The sequence below is a fragment of the Salvelinus alpinus genome, chromosome 2, assembly GCF_045679555.1.
Source record: "Salvelinus alpinus chromosome 2, SLU_Salpinus.1, whole genome shotgun sequence".
NCBI classification, from domain to species: domain Eukaryota; kingdom Metazoa; phylum Chordata; class Actinopteri; order Salmoniformes; family Salmonidae; genus Salvelinus; species Salvelinus alpinus.
In genome coordinates this window covers 67,342,939-67,363,206 of record NC_092087.1, presented here as the reverse complement: position 1 = coordinate 67,363,206, position 20,268 = coordinate 67,342,939, and the positions used below count along the sequence as shown (strand labels likewise).

The 20,268-nt window shown below is 43.7% G+C and overlaps 1 protein-coding gene and 1 pseudogene across 2 annotated transcripts; both read left to right on the top strand.

Moving 5' to 3' along the window:
- The first annotated feature begins 341 nt into the window (after positions 1-341).
- On the top strand, positions 342-3,433 carry LOC139567495 (galectin-related protein A-like; annotated as a pseudogene).
- Positions 3,434-3,785: 352 nt separating this feature from the next.
- Positions 3,786-18,975, top strand: LOC139567493 (aftiphilin-like). 2 transcript variants are annotated; one of them, XM_071388810.1, is made up of 10 exons: positions 3,786-3,958; positions 5,912-7,760; positions 8,517-8,680; positions 9,175-9,295; positions 9,612-9,668; positions 9,980-10,111; positions 11,393-11,453; positions 12,281-12,364; positions 13,110-13,233; positions 17,269-18,975. In XM_071388810.1, the coding sequence occupies exons 2-10, from the start codon at positions 5,949-5,951 to the stop codon at positions 17,414-17,416; spliced, it is 2,703 nt and encodes a 900-aa protein (XP_071244911.1). In that variant the 5' UTR covers positions 3,786-3,958; positions 5,912-5,948; the 3' UTR covers positions 17,417-18,975. The 2 variants fall into 2 exon arrangements, with proteins under 2 accessions (XP_071244911.1, XP_071244912.1); XM_071388811.1 differs by lacking the exon at positions 12,281-12,364 and having other exon boundaries at positions 3,787-3,958.
- Positions 18,976-20,268: the final 1,293 nt, after the last annotated feature.

Below are 20,268 nucleotides of genomic sequence, written 5' to 3'. Positions count from 1 at the left end.
TGTAGTGTCTAGGGGGATTTGTTAGAGTGTATGGGTTTGTGTTGAGTGAATGTTTCTAGGGAAGTCTATGGTTGAGTGAATGTGTCTAGGTATGTCTATGGTTGCCTGAGTGGTTCTCAATCAGAGACAGATGTTTTTCATTTGTCTCTGATTGGGAGCCATATTTAAGGCGGCCATAGGCATCATGTATTTGTGGGTAATTGTCTATGTTGAACGTTTGTTGCTTGTCTGTGCACTTACGTTATGTAGCTTCACGGTCGTTTGTTGTTTTTGTTAGTTTGTGTATAGTGTTCGTTTTCGTGTTTCTCTCTTCCACAATAAAGAGATGTATTTTGCACACGCTGCGCCTTGGTCCAATGTCTCACAAGAAGACGATCGTGACAGTAACTTTAAAAGGGCACTGCCCCATTCTATCCCACTATAATTGAAAGAGAGCTGGAGGATAGAAAAGAGAAAACAAAGCTATCTGATTATAGTAAACAAGGATTAGACGGATTAGGTTTTGATTTCGTCAGCAGCTTTCAGGTCAGAAACTAAGCAAGACGCAAGATAGGAGGTCGCCGTTCTTAATAACCGCATGCATACATTTTTTGAGCAAATCCCAACATCACCGTCGCTGCTGTAGTCTACCTGTCAGGTCACTTCTGCTGTGAATATTACGTTGGTGCGACAGACAGAGCACCTTTCAGCTCAGCTGATCATTTTTTTCCTCCATTTGGTCAAGATGGCTGAACTGGTAAGTGAATATGAGAAATATGTTTTAATTTATTCACAAGATTGTGTAGCATAGCCCAGGCCTAATAGATACAGACCTTTGGGAAAATTGAATAGATTAATTTAAATATAATAGAATATCTAAATTCCTCAACAAGGTAGGCTACGTTGACTGGACTAAAAGTCGCTCAAGTGCTACTAATAGGCTACTTTATCACTAATTCCCAATGGAATGTAGACTCGAGTTTAACTCCATCTGCTGTAATTTTTCAGCACGTGCTGATCATACGAGGCACGCACACACGGATGTCAGTCTTGTCGACATCATGCAGCAGCATCAATTTATTATGTCGTCTTCAATGTGCTCCGTGTTATTTATTCATTTCAACAAGGCAATAGGTGTTTTCATACCAATCTAGGCTATGATCTATCATTTTAATGTAAAGTGCAATTTTCTTAAACTGAGCAGTGTGTTCTCTGTTTGCTTGAAGCATACAGACTACTGTTGAAAAACATGTAAACCATGTATTATATGTGCTTCCCTTTCTAAAGAGAACTGTGGCTACTGGTGACCATCCTAACAAATCTGATAGAAATAAATGCAGTCCAATCTCCCTTGACCAAGAGGTTGTGCAAAGACTAGTAAGCGTTATGTTATTTTGATGAACATACCAATATGAACCTATTCTGAAGAAAGTCTTTTGAGTCCCTGAGGGTATGTTCAACATGACATCTGGATGTGTGAAGAAAATGTATGGTACTTTGTTCTCAGTCAGTTCCATTCAGTGGTCGTATCAGAGGTGGCATGAGGCCTGGAAAGAAGATCATTGTGATGGGGATAGTGAATCCTGAGCCTGACGGGTACATTGGACACACCCACATCATGCCTGCATACCAAATGGAAACTTTTTCCCTATAAAGTGCACTATAAAGGGGAAAGGTTTCCATTTGGGACGTCGAGCATGACTATCCTTTATCAAATACAAGTTAGCTCAGCTACAAATAATATGTAGTGTGAGAGTATCTTGATGTGGCTTCCATACAGTACCTTAGAAAAAACCTGCTCTAAGTTGTATTGGAATTCTATTGCCATGTGGAGTGGGAAAATGCCACCGAAGTTGGGAGGATGAAGTGTAAATGTCAGGATTGTAATCCACTTTGTACAAGGTCAGTAAGTATTGTATATGTAAACAATGAAACACAAAATACATAACAGACTTAGACTACCTTTTCTAACACACTTACCTTTTTTGGTCTTTGTGGCTACCCAGCTTTGACATCAGTTTGGCCTGTGGGTGTGGCACAGTGGATGAGGCTCCTCCCACTGACGTGGCATTGGAGCTCTGTGCCAAGTTCGAGGACCTCCAGTTCCTACGCAAGGCCTGTGTTTCGGGAACCTGGGGCGACGCTGAGAAGCTCATCCCCCTACTTCCCCTTCATCGAGGACCAACCTTTCCGGCTATGTGGAAGATCTTCATTTCTTCTCAGTGGCTCATCTTTGTATTCCACCCTTTGATAGTGTCACTGAATCCTGCAATTTATAGCATAGGGTTATGATTATAATATAGGTTATAATGTGGTTATAGCATAGGGTTAGGTTTACATTGGAATAAACAGAAACATTTAATATTGTTTCATACGATTAAGCACATTTTGAGAACACTGAAATAAAGTGTCAGGTGTCATTCAGGTTCAAGAAGGTAACACATGATTTAAGACTCACAATACAACAATATGGCTGAACTTCCTCCCCTCGCTGTTTCTTCCCCAGATCGAGATCCATTGTGAACTACTGCGTTTCCGTGTATTTGTGGATGGACACCAGCTCTTTGATTTTTACCACCGGATGCAATCCTTACTGGACATTGACACATTAAGGATTAATGGTAGTCTGACCATTACCAAACTCGGATAGAGGGAAGAAGGACTGTGTAGGATGCACCTTACAGAAGTGGTGATGGAACCTTACCTGCCACAATCCTCACACTTAGCAACAATGTAGACATCGGCTTGAAAGCAATGTCTTAGCCTCTTTGAGCCTTAGCTGACAAAATCGATTGCAATGCAATGTTCTGTCTGGATTTTCTATAGGATGTAGCCTACCTATTTCTGTTAGTCGTGATTTATTTTTTGTTTCAAGGTATTGAGTGCTGTTGGTTTGAGATGGTCATGAAATAAAAAAGCTTCCAGGGTAAAAAGAAAACTTGAAAAGATCAGAGATCTTGAGCAATACATTTTTGGTGTTAATGAAAGCTCTCAGGAGGAATTACATACTGCTCTGAACATGAGGATGAAAATTACATTTAAATAAAGGACATAGTGTGTCCTTTATTTTATAACATTTTGATTATATTGATCAACTAATATTGATTAACTTATAACTACAATATACTACATATTTCAGTATAATATAATATTTAAGTGTAATTGGAAATTAATAATTGAGTGGTTATGAAGTAATTAATAATTCTGTGGAGTATTGTGCTTACACGGTGACTTTTCAGTTCTGCAATAATTAAATTACGTTTCTTTTGAATCATGGCATATTACAATAATTTCATGAACTATGCCAGTAGATTATATTGCAGGGGCACAGGTTATTATTAAAGAGTAGAATGGTGATTTTCTATTCCCTCGCCTTGATGCTTGACAATGTCTGTGTATCTTGAGAAGCTCTTTCAGTGGCCTATTCATTTTCAATTAAAATATTTGAATCAAGGGCCATGTGTCATAAATTAATCTGTTCATTTTGGAAATGTGAATTGTGGATTGTTTCAAATTGAAATGATTGAGGATTATTATAGGCATAAAGAAAGGAATGCAGTACAGTATCTTTTTGTTGCTCAGTTGACCAGCTGCTTGAATGGGAGACCTAAAAGAAGCCCCCAATTTAGTTGAGTAATTTTCTATTAAGGTATCTTTACCTTTACTCAAGTATGACAATTGGGTACTACTCAGTATTACTACTGCCAGTGCAGATGGATTTTGGACGCAGATTATTCTCCACTCGTCCATGCGCTCCAGTATGCTCTGTTTCCCAAGTAGAGGAAAAACCAAAAGCTCTTGTTGCATGCTGGGTAATATTCGGAGAGCGAAGGGGCCAAAGTAGGATCATCATCATAACCGGCTGACTCAACCTTAGCTAGTTGTCTCAGTCAGAACGAAACCACCTTGCTGTCTTGTTTTAAGTCTGAAAAGTGTCCACTTCATCTGAACCATGGGAATGAATGGTCAAGATATTAAGGTATGCCGAAATGTTTATTGGTACACTGCCAACCAACCCGGATACGATGAGAGTAGCTAAGGCAAGCAGGCTAGCGAGAGACGGGAGGACAACTTGATAGCTAGCTAACAGTTAGCTATAAATGCCAGTGTATTAGCAAGCATCAAAACGACCTACCTAGCTACTTTGTCACTTCTGCCCTCGATCTCGAATCAATGTAGAAAAATATTTTCGTAATATTTTAGCCTACTGCTAGTTTGCTATCCATTCGCATAGACTGCCAAGTTGTTGCTATTAGCTTGCTAGCTACGACATTTGTGCTGGCTAGTGGTAGCTAGCTACACTGGCTACGTATCTAGCCAGCCAGCTAGCTAGCTATCCCCCCTGCCCTCCCCATCTGATGGAGAGTAAGGTGTACAGTATGCCAGCCATGGCCTGTTTTCCATTCTAAGACTGGCTGGCACTTAACGTTATGGTAATGTAACTGTTAGTTAGCATAATCAAAGTGATTTATTCAGCTAGTTGGTTAACTATCTGGTTAACGTTAGCTATTTGGCTAGCAACTAACTTGCTTCCAGTTGTTACCTAACCAATCTTTGCTCGGCTAAAATTGAGCTAAATAGCTAGGTTGTGGGTTAAGTATATAGTAGGCAACAAATTATCATAGGGAGGGTTGCGTGTTCTCTTTGTTTTGTTTACCCGGAGGTTTCTAGGTAGTGGTCTGTCATCACCTGTAGGTTTTAGGCTTGTTGACAGACAGTCTAATTTGGTGAACGAATAGCTAACTAGCTGGACAGGACAGGGTGTTGGAGGACACCTGTTTCTGATGTGTTAATTAGTTAACAATGTTGTATTATAAACAGATTCATGTTGCATTATAATATGTTGTATTGTAAACATTCATGACACATACCATATCATGCAATCATAGAGCCCATAATAAAGCAATAGGCAGTGCTATATGTTGTGAATAGCAATACAATAGCTATCGTATCAGATAATTTGCCTTTAATGCCATCTTGCTTTCTTACACAGTATCAGAAGCCACTTCGAGTAGCCTAGAGTTTTAACAATGTTTCAAATGCCTTCCAAGGTTCCATGTCAAGGCTTACTAGGCCTAAGATCTCTAGTCAAGGCTTCACGGGCATGAATTCTCTGTTCTAAAACATTTGTGTCCAGTTTTGACTCAGAACTGTACTTTCAGTGCTCTAGTCTGGATGCGAGTAAAGCACAATTTAGGCTTAAGAGTGCATTGTGCAAGTTTAGCCTTGAGCATCCAAAAAGAACATCAATAGTTATTATTTTTCTATGCCCTATGTCTGGTTTAGTGATGAATTCAAAATTGTCAAGGAAATGGATCACACCTGGAGGCACAAAACGCCTAGGCCTATGCTCTAAGTCTAATATTTCAAAAGGAAGCGTTCTACATATCTTGACAGGCCTATGTCAATATACAAATACTACATGCACACAACCCTTAGGTCAATGCAAACACAAATTGGGTACAAAGTTCATTGGTTGAAGTAATTAGGCCAGTAAGATCAACGCAAAAAATATTTCTACTGATAAAAGAAATTGTACCTCATTTTCAGTTCTCATTTGCTACTATTTAGGTAGGTCATAAGAAATGAGCGCTCAACATTGCCTTTCGGGCCTTTTCTACATGACAACACCACTTCGCTATTATCACTTAATTACTGTCAATTTGAAAACAATCTGTCCACTTAACCTGGAGAGCTTTTGGTAATTTAATTTGGGTTAAGGCTGAAGCAACACACCGGGCAAAGAAAGCAGCCTAGATCCTAGACTCCACCAGAGACCACTTCTAGGTCTGTTGGCTAACACGTTGTCGTTTTATAAATTCAGACTTTTTAGCCTTCAGAAATCAGTTTTAAGAGAGAAATAATGACATTTCTTCCATTTATGTGCCCTTCATTGTTTCGGTCACACTGACTAGTGTCTTTCCCCTCCTAGGTGTAACCTCAAGGCGTAGTGTGACTGCTTTAGGACCATGGAGCCGGACGTGATCCGCATGTACTCCTCTTCCCCACCCCCAATGGAGGACGGAGCTGAGGAAGAGGACGACGAGTTTGGGGACTTTGGGGGCTTCTCTGGAGTTCCGACCAGCGCCAGCTTCACTGAATTTGACACCCTAGCGACCTTCAACCAGACCGCAGCCTTGGCCGCCACCTCACCACCGGAACTCCTCAACAATGGAGGGGTGGTTGGGTTGTCAAAACTCAGCTCAGGTCCCGTGGGAAGGGGTCCTGTGGTCAAGCGCTCCAACTCCAAGTCAAATGGTGTCGTGCCGGGAGGCTGCCAGTACGACAGTCCTTCAGAGAGAACTGTGAATGTGGAGGAGTTAAAAAAGCTTGCCGACCACACTCGAGCCAGTAATCATTCTACCTCCCTGGACATATCTGTGAGGAGTCAGACTGACAACATAGACAAGCCTGTCGATTGCAATGGTGGGGTCCCGGAAGTTCTGACCAACGGCTTTGCTACTTTTGAAATAGAAGGAAGCACATCTTTGCAGAATTCGATCCACTCTAATAAGAAAGGAACCACCACAGAGTGTGCAGACGAGGACGACTTTGCGGATTTCTCTGCTTTTTCTAACGCAGACGTTCAAGGACACTCCAGCAAGGTGACAAACCGCACCAGCGAGAACTTGGACAATCCCAACCGGGACGAACGGCTGGCAGAGGACGCCTGCCAGCAACGGAGCCAGCAGGTGCACTCTAATGTAGAACAGGGAATCAGCTCAGGGGACATTGTCAGGGACACTCACATTATAACTGGATCCAACGACATCGCTGGCTCTGATTCTTTATCGCACCCTGCTGAGGCTCGAGACACTGACGAAGGCTTGAGCAACGGGGACGGGGGCTTTCAAAGAGACACTGCTAACTCTGAACAAAGGAACGTAGAGCCGGACTTTGCACACAAGCACTCTGCTACTGAGGTGGTTATTAGTGAGGATTCTGCTCCAGAGGAGGTTTGTGGCGAGGACTCTGCCTCTAAGGCACTTTATGTTGACAAACCGGTCGCCCAGAATGGTGTGGTTTTTGAGCAGTTGGAAGAGGAGGCGGAAGAAGAGAAGGCAGGTGTCAGTGAAAACAGGGTTTTGCCCAATATAAACGATGAAGATGGGAATGGCGAGCAAGCAGATGAGAAGCCGGGGTCCGGAAACGAAACAGAAACAGAAACTGAAACATCTTTCGGCCGTCCTCTGTCCACGGATGCCCTTGAGGAGTACGGCGACATCAGCACGACGGGCTCGGTGCCCTCGCCGCCGCTCCAAGAGGGAACGGCCACGCCTGCTGACCACAGCCAACTGCTGGAGGACGACGACGGTGAAGACTTTGGTGACTTTGGGGATGTGGGCTCTTTTAGCGGACAGGGCTTTGCTGACTTTGACCGGCCAGAGTTGCAACTAGAGGAACAACCTGGACCTCTCACACAGGAACTAGTGGACGACGACAAAGACTTTGGCGATTTTGACGCCCCCAACAGCCACATTGGTGGTGGGAAGGCAATTGAGAACGAAGATGGGGGGAAGTTTGCAGATTTTCCCGTCAGCGACAGTTTTGCCGACTTTAGCTCGGCTCCTGTTGGTGCGGACCCTGATGCAGATGCTGGTTGGAATGCCTTTGATGAGCCTGAACAGGGTCAAGAGGAGGGCGATTCCTGGGCTGCATTTGGAGAGAAGCCGACCACCACTGCTCCTTTGGAAACGGGTGAAGACGAGTGGCAGGAGAGTGAGCCTGTAGCAGCCCGTCCATCCAGCAGCCATCAGATCAGTAGAAGAGACAGTCAATCGGTAAGTTTTTCTGTGCAAGTTTGACCACTCAGGGTTTGAACTCGGTTCTCCTGCGCACCACAATAACATATTACGCCTCTGAGCTAGACGCTCAGGGAGCCAATACAAGTTGTCAAGTCTCAGGCAAGATAACTCATCACGCAAGTGTCTTTCTGAACCACCTCTGTAGCATTCAGAAATGTAGCATACTTGACAGGAAGGTAGTGGTGTTTAAAAACCCATCTTACTGTAATCGAAGGTGCCCTATTGAATGTTGTTGTATTGCACTATCCAGGAAAAGTATGCTCAGTGACACTTTTAGGGGAATTCTGACGCTCTCGTGACGTTTATCACTGGAGTGGTAGAGAGCCGTACACCTGCCCTCCCTTAGGAATGTGACCAGGCAGGGAGTTCCACCTTTTGAAGTACATACCATTTAACAATGCCCCTCCTTGTCCTTGCTAGTGGAGTCAAGCACGACAACAAGATTTGAAATGTGTTGATTGAGTCACGTCAGTGTTAGTCATTGCTGAACATAATAGAATACAGTTTTATTGTCCATCGAAACATAAATTCATATTTGAGCTGTCTGTCTATTGTATTGTGCATCCCCTGTCCAGCAACGAGGCTAACTGCCAGCTGCCAAACGTGGTAACAGAAGACTTATTCAACTCGTATCTTATTCAGCAATATTGATTGTTATTACGTGTTTGTTATGTCACTGAGCCAGTGTCTCATTCAACAACGTTGGTTGTTATCATGTGTTTGTTATACCAGGCGGCGCTGTGCAGTCGGCTGGAGAAGCTTTTTCAGGAAATGTTCCCCGACGCACCTGCCCCGCAGGTGGGGGTGGAGGTGGTCCCTCTCAAAACCCTGCTGGAGCCTCCTGCGAGGTTACAGCAGGAAGAGCATGAAATGAAGAGCGGTGTGCCAGACAATGGGTGAGAGAAATACCCCCCTTTATAATGAGGGCTGGGACGATACCACTATTGCAATATTTTTTCCATGGCGAAAATTAAAACACGAAGCAGGCCAAACTCTTTGATCCATAAAAGCCTGCTGTATGTAAAATATTGTGTGCTATAACTAGGAAAATAAACAAATGTGACTCTGGATGACAACGTAATTACGTTTGTTTCCAACATTAGGGCTGTTTTCCTAAAGAAATTAAACCGCTTCGTGTTTTGTTTCCTTGCCACGATACTAACGGGTATCAGGATACTAGTGTCGTCCCGACCCTAATATCCCATAACTACACACAATCTCATCAATACACAGAAAGACTCACCAGGTCTGTTCTATCTTTTTTTATACAACACAAATATACTCTTACTGTGTCTGTATACTATGCGGTCAAGAATTTTTGCATATTACTATGACATATTAAAAAAATAAAAATACATTCCTGCTTTGTCATCGTCGTCTGTTGCTGCAGGGACGTGTTGTGGAGGCAACTGCTGGACATCCACGAGGCGTTTGGCCTGCGGCACCAGTGGGGAGGCTCGCACAGCAACAAGACACTACTCTGCTCCCTGGGCATCGACATTAGAAACATTGTGAGTTCTGCAGCCAGTCAGAAGTCATCACATTGTATGTATCCCAAATGGCACCCTATTCCCTATATAGTGCACTACTTTTGACAAGAGCACATAGGGAATAGGGTGCCATTTGGGACATGCCACTCTCCCCCTTTCTGTGACCTTTGTCCTTTTTTTATTAATGGCTCTGTGGGAAAAAAAACACTAACCATGATTGTATTGCGAGAATGTTTTGACTTCTCGTCTGTCAAATGAAAAAAAAGGCTGTTTGTAAGACTATTTGCAGCAGAGAGAGGACGAATGATCGTGAAATGTGTTCTGTGTTTCCCCACAGCTGTTCACAGGTCAGAAGAAGCAGCCAGTAATAGTTCCCATGTATGCTGCCAGCCTGGTGAGTTAACTATGTGCTGCAAGGATGTATTCATCTCCCCTTTCAAACCACCTACTCGCTCCCTCAATTGTTTTTGCCCCTCTTGTAGAAACGGACCAAGAGACAAATTAACCCAAGGATTATAACATTTAAAAAAATTCTGGTGACATTTCTGTCAACTGGTTGCAAAAAGTTTTTCCCTGACATATCCTACAAATATATGGTTGCAACATTCCGGGAACCTTCCCAGGTTTAAAACAGAATTGCTCAACCCAATACACATACCAGTATTTAGTACGTTTAGGATGTAACCCTGCCTCTCTGTTACCTAGGGCATGCTGGAACCCACCAAAGAGCCAGTAAAACCCATATCAGCGGCAGAGATGATCACGTCCATAGCACAACAAGCACCTCCAGTGGCCCCAGCAGAGATCATAAGCACTAGTCTACCAGACACAGCCCAGGTTGGACTCCTACATTGAATCACTATGGTCCTTTTGGGGTACAATGTTTGGAATTTTGATCTTTTGTGATTTTTCAGGCCTTTTTTAGATGCATTTCTTCTCATCAGTAGTATATGAGTATATACCAGGGCTCTCCAACCCTGATCCTGGAGAGCTACCATCCTGTAGGTTTTCAATCCAACCCTAATGTAGCACATCCGATTCTAATAATTAGCTGGTTGATCAGCAGAACCAGGTTAGTTACAAACTGGGGTTGGAGCGAAAACCTAGAGGAGAGTTGCTCTCCACCAACAGGGTTAGAGAACCCTGGTGGTATATACTGTATTGCAGAGGAGGCTGGTGGGAGGAGGTATAGGAGGACGGGCTCAATGGATTAACTGGAATGGCATAAATGGAACCGTGTCGAACATATGGATCCACATGTTTGACTCTGTTCCCTTTTCCATTCCAGCCTTTACAATGAGCCCATCCTCCTATAGCTCCTCCCACCAGCCTCCACTGCTGTTTTGGCTGTAATGCCAATTGTCACAACTGTATACAATGAATAGAGAGAGTGTGTTTATATATATGTGTTCTACGGTAATTGGTCTAATGTAGAACCTGAGGTGCTTTTCAAACAAGTTATACAAAGGTTGAGTTCCTGTCCCACAAGATGCGCAGGCATTGCATCAACCAATGGTAGCGTGCCACATCATCGACTGTGCAGCCGGGCATCAGATGGCTCTGTCATATGGGTCGCGTTCCCCTGCTCAGACATTGCATGCATCATCCAATGGTTGGGTGCCACATCTTCGACTGTGTCATCGACTGACGGATTGCTATAACATATGATGTTGGTAAGCTGATACGTAAAACACCTATCCAGGCATTGTAATATTTGGCAGGCGTCGGCAACGCCTGGGCAGAGGAACGTGCCCATGAAGTGGTAAGCTGATATGTTAAATACCTATCCATGCGTTGTAAAATATGGCATCGGTCCGCAATGTAGTCTGGTAGGAACTCAACCTTAGACTGCTGAGTTGTTGTAAAAGGGTAGAAGCCAGGGGAGGACGGCTCATATTAACGACTGGAACGGCATCAAACCAAGTGTTTGATTCCATTCCACTGATTCCGCGAGCCCGTCCTCCCCAATTAAGGTGCCACCAACCTCCTTTGGTAGAAGCAGTCCATTAGCAGGCTTCCTGAACATCTGCATAGGCGAATCACCTATTGACAAAGCTGTTCGCGTTTACTGAGTGTCTCCACCCTCTTCTGAGCTTGTTTGTTCCCTCTCCTCACCAGGAAGTGCTCCCGCCCGTCCAGTTTGACTGGAGCAGCAGTGGCCTTACTAACCCCCTGGACGGTAGGTCCCTCCCCCAAACCACCAGCTGAGTTAATGAACCATTGTCCCCATTGGCTCTTTCCAGAGCTAACCTATTTCTTTTTTCCACCACTCAAACTGTTTTGTCCAAACACACAAGCCGCCTAGACCTGCTTTTGCCTGTTGTCTTCCATTAACTTCCATGGAGCAACATCATCTGATGTTTACTTCATCAACCATTGGTCATTACTTGTTACAGTTTTACAGAGTTACATGGATTTTGTTGTGAGCACTATAGTATAAGATTACAGAAAATCCTTATCTACATGCTTTGATATTTTGTGTATTTCATTGCCATATTGGACCATTTCTGATTTCACTTGTCATATCCAGATGCATAAAACATATTTATCTCATCAAATCTTCTCCTTATGCCTTTTGTTGTTAGCAACAAATCAAATTATTTTGCAATTTAGCTAAATGATCTGCACGGTTCATGCTACAAAGCCATGATGGCTGTTCATGCTTCAAAATGTCAACACAGATTTTTCATTAACCGGTAGATAGAATCTCACAATATTTTCTCATTAACACGGCTACGTCAGTTAGCTTGCCCTGGGTCATGATCATTTGGCATCAAACGGAATAAAATGGAGGGAGTACCTGGATTTAAGCATAATTTTCAGTTGCAAAATGTTTTCAAACGTTTCTTGCCCACTGAACACGACCCATGTGCTCTTTCTTTGTAACTAATAATAATGACCAGCTCAGCTGCATGTCTTTTTAAGTGTGTCTCTTTCCTGACTTCTTCTTCTGTGTTATAACCCACTGCCGCCTCGGTCTGCCTGTTTGCTATGTTGAATGTCAAGCGAGCGGAGGCTCGTCTCTGCTCAACCTCGATTTCTTTGGGCCCGTGGAGGACTCTGGCCCAAGCAGCTCCACCTCCATCCCAGGTCAGCACAGGAAACTCCAACCCCCTGACTGCCAGACTCTTTCATTTGTCTGAATCCCAAATTGACCGTACACCCTATTCAGAGACCCGAGAGGATTGGATCGGGGTAAACAATACAGTGATAATTCCAGCTATCTAATCATAAGGCAAGGTGGACCTACTATCATTATATGGCTTACACCCATTGAATCCTCTGAGGCCTTCACAGGTACACAAGGTATAGAGGTCTAGGAGTCCATTTGGGATAAGTCCTTATTCTTTCCCGATTCCTCGTGTCCTCTTACCTCTCTGTCAAAATGCACCGGGGGAGGTCAGAGAGGAGGAAGCTTGGATCTTCTCCAATGAGTTTTGGGAAAGAGGAGAGGACTGAGGGACGATGCGAGGAATCGAGGAAGGATGCTTGTGAAAGAGCCTCTGCCGTACTCACAGATTTCTCTTCTACTACTATTTGTTTTAGATGTATTTGCTTAGATACTGACCTCACTAAATCAAGCTCTTCTTTTTTCTATGTGTTAATATTACCAACTGAATCAAACCCTGAATCAAAATATTTGGGAATTGGCTACTCTGAAGTTTAATAAAGTGCACCCACCTCCCTTGTTTTGCGTGGAATATTAGACTGTGTATATGTCTCAACTAGCTCCCTATTCCATATATAGTGCACTACTTTTGACCAAAGTAGTGCACTATATAGGGGATAGGCTGCCATTTGGGATGCAACCGTTATAATGTGTTTGTGTGGTTAGGTGTGGACCCAGAGCTGTACGAGCTAACAACCGCTAAACTGGAACCCAGTGGCTCTGGGAGCCGTGTGGCTGACGCCTTCGCCCGCCTTATGTCTACTATGGAGAAGACCAGCACCTCTACCAGGTTGGTCTATTACTGCACCTCAGACCAGCACCTCTACCAGGTTGGTCTATTACTGCACCTCAGACCAGCACCTCTACCAGGTTGGTCTATTACTGCACCTCTACCAGGTTGGTCTATTACTGCACCTCAGACCAGCACCTCTACCAACCAGGTTGGTCTATTACTGCACCTCAAAAAGGTATGCATGCAGGGCCGTGCAAAGACCTTTCAAGGGGAAGGTGCTCAAAATGACCCCCCCCCCCTTAAACAAAATAATCTACATTCATAACAGACTGCCTCTGTAGCAAAATATTTTAGCATATGCCTATTTATTTCTGCAACACGCTCACTCTTCACAAACTGTAAGCAAGCTACATCACAGTGCCTCCTAAAGACATGATTGACATCGGGAAAAGAGGGTGGGCCATCAGCTGATCGTTGATGATTGGTGTAAATCTACTAGTTAGCTAGCTCGATTATTTTACTCATTGTGAAGCGCACAAATTATTGAAATGACAGGCTACTTTGACACTGAGCATCAAAGATCAATAAAAATGACCTTGTCATTAATCCATCAATAGCTTAGGCCTAGGTGTGTGGAGACACATTTGTACAATATGAGGAAATTATAGTCCTAAAACGGGGTGGCAAACTTGACGACGTCACGACGACTTGGTGCAGTGGGTTCAGAACAACAATGACAAAAACAATACAAAATAAATTAAAGGGCACTTGGCGAGTGGGAGGGCAAAGGGGGGCAGGTGCTCAGACACCGGTAGACCGCTATTTGTGCACATGCCTGTATGCATGCATGACTAAATCACTGTGGATTAAAACGTCTGCTAAATGGCATATATTACAAATGGCACCCTATTCCCTTTATAGTGCGCTACCTTTGACCAAAAGTTGTGCACTATAAAGGGAATAAGGTGCCATTTGGGATGTGGCCAGTGTCTATTGCACCCCTTGGAGATGGAGAGTAGCAAAACCATACAAATCCAGAGTTCTAACTTAACCAACATCTCACTCCCAAACATGAAATCAAGTTTTATTTGTCACATGCGCCGAATACAACTGGTGTAGACTCGACAGTGAAATGCTTGTTTACGAGCCTTCCCAGCAATGCAGAGTTTTAAAAAATTAAATAGTTACGAGGAATAAAATGCACAATAAAATACACACGAATGGAGCTATATACAGGGAGTACCAGTACCAGATCAATGTGGAGCTATATACAGGGAGTACCAGTACCAGATCAATGTGGAGCTATATACAGGGAGTACCAGTACCAGATCAATGTGGAGCTATATACAGGGAGTACCAGTACCAGATCAATGTGGAGCTATATACAGGGAGTACCAGTACCAGATCAATGTGGAGCTATATACAGGGAGTACCAGTACCAGATCAATGTGGAGCTATATACAGGGAGTACCAGTACCAGATCAATGTGGAGCTATATACAGGGAGTACCAGTACCAGATCAATGTGGAGCTATATACAGGGAGTACCAGTACCAGATCAATGTGGAGCTATATACAGGGAGTACCAGTACCAGATCAATGTGGAGCTATATACAGGGAGTACCAGTACCAGATCAATGTGGAGCTATATACAGGGAGTACCAGTACCAGATCAATGTGGAGCTATATACAGGGAGTACCAGTACCAGATCAATGTGGAGCTATATACAGGGAGTACCAGTACCAGATCAATGTGGAGCTATATACAGGGAGTACCAGTACCAGATCAATGTGGAGCTATATACAGGGAGTACCAGTACCAGATCAATGTGGAGCTATATACAGGGAGTACCAGTACCAGATCAATGTGGAGCTATATACAGGGAGTACCAGTACCAGATCAATGTGGAGCTATATACAGGGAGTACCAGTACCAGATCAATGTGGAGCTATATACAGGGAGTACCAGTACCAGATCAATGTGGAGCTATATACAGGGAGTACCAGTACCAGATCGATGTGGAGCTATATACAGGGAGTACCAGTACCAGATCAATGTGCAGTAATTGGGTAAGTAATGATGCTATAAAGAGGATAACGATAATATATTTGCCATTAGTTAGAGCTAATACTTTTAAGTCAAAAGTTACTTAGTTAAATGGCAAACAGACATAAACAACCCTGGTATTTATAGACATGCAGGGCTGGAATGACTAACCACATTCTTGTGGTGACCCTTTGAAACAGTTGGTCCACTAGATGGAGACAGATTTTCTAACGCCACTGTCGGAGCCCCTTACATCAGCATGTAGACTCAGCAAAAAAAGAAACGTCCTCTCACTGTCAACTGCGTTTATTTTCAGCAAACTTAACATGTGTAAATATTTGTATGAACATAAGATTCAACAAACTGAGACAAACTGAACAAGTTCCACAGACATGTGACTAACAGAAATGTAATAATGTGTCCCTGAACAAAGGGGGAGTCAAAATCAAAAGTAACAGTAAGTATCTGGTGTGGCCACCAGTTGCATTAAGTACTGCAGTGCATCTCCTCCTCATGGACTGCACCAGATTTGCCAGTTCTTACTGTGAAATGTTACCCCACTCTTCCACCAAGGCACCAATGGCCCTAACCCTCACCCTCTGATCCAAGAGGTCCCAGACGTGCTCAATGGGATTGAGATCCGGGCTCTTCGCTGGCCATGGCAGAACACTGACATTCCTGTCTTGCAGGAAATCACGCACAGAACAAGCAGTATGGCTGGTGGCATTGTCATGCTGGAGGGTCATGTCAGGATGAGCCTGCAGGAAGGGTACCACATGAGGAGGTTGTCTTCCCTGTAATGCACAGCGTTGAGATTGCCTGCAATGACAACAAGCTCAGTCCGATGATGCTGTGACACACCGCCCCAGACAATGACGGACCCTCCACCACCAATCGATCCCGCTCCAGAGTACAGGCCTCGGTGTAACGCTCATTCCTTTGACGATAAACGCGAATCCGACCATCACCCCTGGTGAGACAAAACCGTGACTCGTCAGTGAAGAGCACTTTTTCCAGTCCTGTCTGGTCCAGCAACGGTGGGATTGTGCTCATACGTTGTTGCCGGTGAGGACCTGCCTTACAACAGGCCCTTACAACAAGCCCTCAGTCCAGCCTCTCTCAGCCTATTGCGGACAGTCTGAGCACTGATGGCGGGATTGTGTTTTCCTGGTGTAACTCAGGCAGTTGTTGCCATCCTGTACCTGTCCCGCAGGTGTGATGTTTGGATGTACCGATCCTGTGCAGGTGTTGTTACACGTGGTCTGCCACTGCGAGGACGATCAGCTGTCCGTCCTGTATCGCTGTCTTAATTTTTGCAATTTATTGCCCTGACGACATCTGCAGCCCTCATGCCTCCTTGCAGCATGCCTAATGCACATTCACGCAGATGAGCAGGGACCCTGGGTATCTTTCTTTTGATGTTTTTCAGAGTCAGTAGAAAGGCCTCTTTAGTGTCCTAGGTTTTCATAACTGTAACCTTAATTGCCTACTGTCTGTAAGCTGTTAGTGTCTTAACGACCGTTCTACAGGTGCATGTTCATTGTTTATGGTTCATTGAACAAGCATGGGAAACAGTGTTTAAACCCTTTACAATGAAGATCTGTTTAGTTAGTTCGATTTTTACGAATTATCTTTGAAAGACAGGGTCCTGAAAAAGGGACGTTTCTTTTTTTGCTCAGTTTATATGGGAGCGAGACAGACACATCTGTAGTAGCAACCAGAGAGAGCTTGCTACATCTTGGCTCTTTCCTTGATTCCTCGTGTCACCTTTTTCTCCCCTCTGACCTTCTCCAATGCGTATTAAAAAGGTGGGCACAAGGAATCGAGGAAAGAATTGAGAAAGAGGCGAAGCCCATTGGAATCTGACTGTGGCACATTAATTTAGTGAAGGATGAATGTATGTGTCCCAAATGGCACCCTATTCCCTATGCACCTCGGTCAAAAGTAGCGCACCACAAAGGGAATATGGTGCTATTTCGGATGCATCCTGTGTTTGTGTGTTTTCCAATAAAAATGTTGTCCCTCTCCTTCTCTCGGATTCTGCAGAAAGCCCCGGAAAGAAGAGAACCTAAGTGAGGAGGCATTGAAGGTGATTGCAGGGCTACCAGACCTGTCCTTCATGCAGGCCAAGGTGCTGATGTTCCCCACCACGTTGACCCCCCTGGGCTGCTCCTCTGACCCTACACCTGACTGATCCCCCTTCTCCTTATCACTGTCTGTCATTCTATTGCTATATCATGAAGTTACCATTTTTGCTTCCATGCCATCATCGTTTTGTTATTTTCAGTTTTAATCAAGTGAAGCATTTACCGATTGTCCTTGTGAATGGAGAATGGTTAGTCAGACCTAGACTAGGCTTGTAAAGCGAAGCTTCGTCAATAGCAGAACATATTAAAACTGTTTAACTTCTAGATCAAGGTCCTAGAGAGAGGCCGTTAGTTAATAATAGGAGAATCAATGTGTACATAATCAGGGACGAATTGCGTTGTTTTTCAAAGGTGGCTTTTACGTGTGTCAATGTTTGTCTTTGTGAGGAAATGAAACACTGGTTGAACCTCTTCAAAGGGAGGCTTGAATAAAGTGAAGTGGGATATACACTGAGTGTACAAACCATTAGGAACACCTTCCTAATATTGAGTTGCACTTCCTTTTGCCCTCAGAACAGCCTCAATTCGTTGGGGTATGGACTCTACAAGGTGTCAAGCGTTCCACAGGGATGCTGGCCCATGTTGACTCCAATGCATCCCACAGTTGTCAAGTTGGCTGGCACACATATACACAATCCATGTCTCAATTGTCTCCAGGCTTAAAAATCCTTTAACATGTCTCCTCCCCTTCATCTACACTGATTTGAAGTGGACTTAACAAGTGACATCAATAAGGGATCATAGACCGACCAGGTGAATCCAGATGAAAGCTGTCATGGAAAGAGCAGGTAGTCCTGTTTTGTTCACTCAGTGTATGACTATATACTTAAACAAATATATATGACTTGAAACCACACTGCCTGCAAAATCCAGCTGAATGTTTTTTTCCCCCTGTTGTGTTAATGGCCTTAGTTTTATTTTATTTTACATAGGGCCTAGATTTGATCCTTAACTTGATTTCTTAACCCATGGCTAAAAATGCGCTGTTAATGTATGCTCATTCTTTAAGTCCGTGATTTAACTGTAGCCCGTTTTTTTCCTTATGCCTCCCATTGGTGCAGTCCATGGAAATGGCGGTATGTCACAGACAACTGTTTTGTGTTGAATTCAATTCTTTGAACTTTTTTTCCTGATTTGGGGGCGGGTGGTAAAGGGGGGGGGGTCATGTTTTATTGGTTTAAACCACTGACAGATTGAAATGACTATCGGTATCATAGCTGGTCTGAGTGAAGGTCGGCCTACATTACAAGGGAATAAGGGACCAATTTCTGCTTCCATGTGTCTGGTTTTACACTTTTATGAAGTGCTTTTTTAAATTTTGCTGTCATTCTCTACCATTTTTTTTTTGCGATTTATTTTACCACTGTCAACCTGTTCCCAGGAGGATTTTGCACATTGTAAAGATGAAATGGATGTAATCATAGTTCACTGTGGCTTTAGACTGTGTACTATGGACTGTAAAATGTATGGGGAAAATTCCTATGGAAAAAATGATTAACTTGAAGAGCCTGTAAAAAGGTTAACATGCATGCCCGGGTTCTTTTCAGACTTAAGTGTGTAAATTTACTTTTACTGTACACAAATTAAAATAATTTAAGAGAAAGTGCTCAATGTTCCATTACTCCTCCCAACAGGGAATGTATTCATACAGGTTGTGCATTTTGTATTTATTAACTCTTCTTGAGTGGGCCTCATTTAAAACCAGGCCTAGAGAAACAATGTTCATATACGGTTTTAATTCTTGCCATTGGGCTTGGTCACAGTGCTGAAAGGGGAAGTCTGGGTAACAGTGTGGTCTTACGAACACACTGGACTTGGGGCCAGGACTCGAGCCAGCTAGACCAGCAAACAACCATCCAACTTGTTTTAGACAGGTAGTTAGCCAGAGTACCAAAAAGCCAATGCTTGGTATGTCTAGGGGTCCAAGGACTGTCCATAACCTGTGTACAGAAGAGCAAGCATGTATATAGGTATGAACCTTGAGGCAGGCAGCTTAGCTTCTAAATGCCGACCACCTGGGTCAGTCAGCTGAGGAGATGGCAAGTATATTAAAGAAATCAAAAAGGTCCATCAAAAGGGACTTGGATCCCAAATCAGTCCAATCCGGTTTAAAGTGCAGGAGCAGACCAAACGACCAGGTCTCACCTCTTCCAAAGGGGTTTGAAAAGGACAGGAGTTGTCAAGGGCTTTTTCTCAATTCCTGTGTTCTTTCTCGCCTCATTTTGAAAAAGGTAAAAGAGGTGGGGAGGAGCGGGAACGTCGACGGAAATGTGCTTGTTTGAAATGAGATGTTCCTTCACTCGTCATCAGGCAAATGACATTTACAGGGGTGGATCACAAAAGGTGTAAAGTGAAAGTTAGTCGTGCAATACATTTTATAGATAAAATAGCATATTGTTTTTAAACGTGCGTGATTTTCTAACTCCGACAATCCAACAGCTGATTCAAAGGGGGTGTGGCAGATAACACTTCCATGGTGGGATACACTGGTGCTTCCTCGTCAAAAGGAAGCTAACGAGGTGAGGAATGTATTCCGTTTGCCTACTAACGAAATGACACTCGAACCACATCGGTTTCCAGGTCACGGAGGACAGACTTTTGCCCAAACGAGAAAACCCCAAGGAAATGCAATTGAGATTCACCCATGGCACCCAGAAGTCCTGAACCATAGAGTGCAGACTAGCCCTGCCCTTTATCAACTCCAAACAGGAAATTACCTTTGATAGTATAACCTGACATTGGAGCGCAACCAGAACGTGCCATACTAGCACAGGCCACTAGTAATCATGAGCAATGGTATTCAACTCTTACCGTACGAGGTCTGGAGCCTGCTAGTTCTGTTCTTCCTGAATTAATTGCACACACCTGGTGTTCCAGATATAAGTCTGTCCCTAATTAG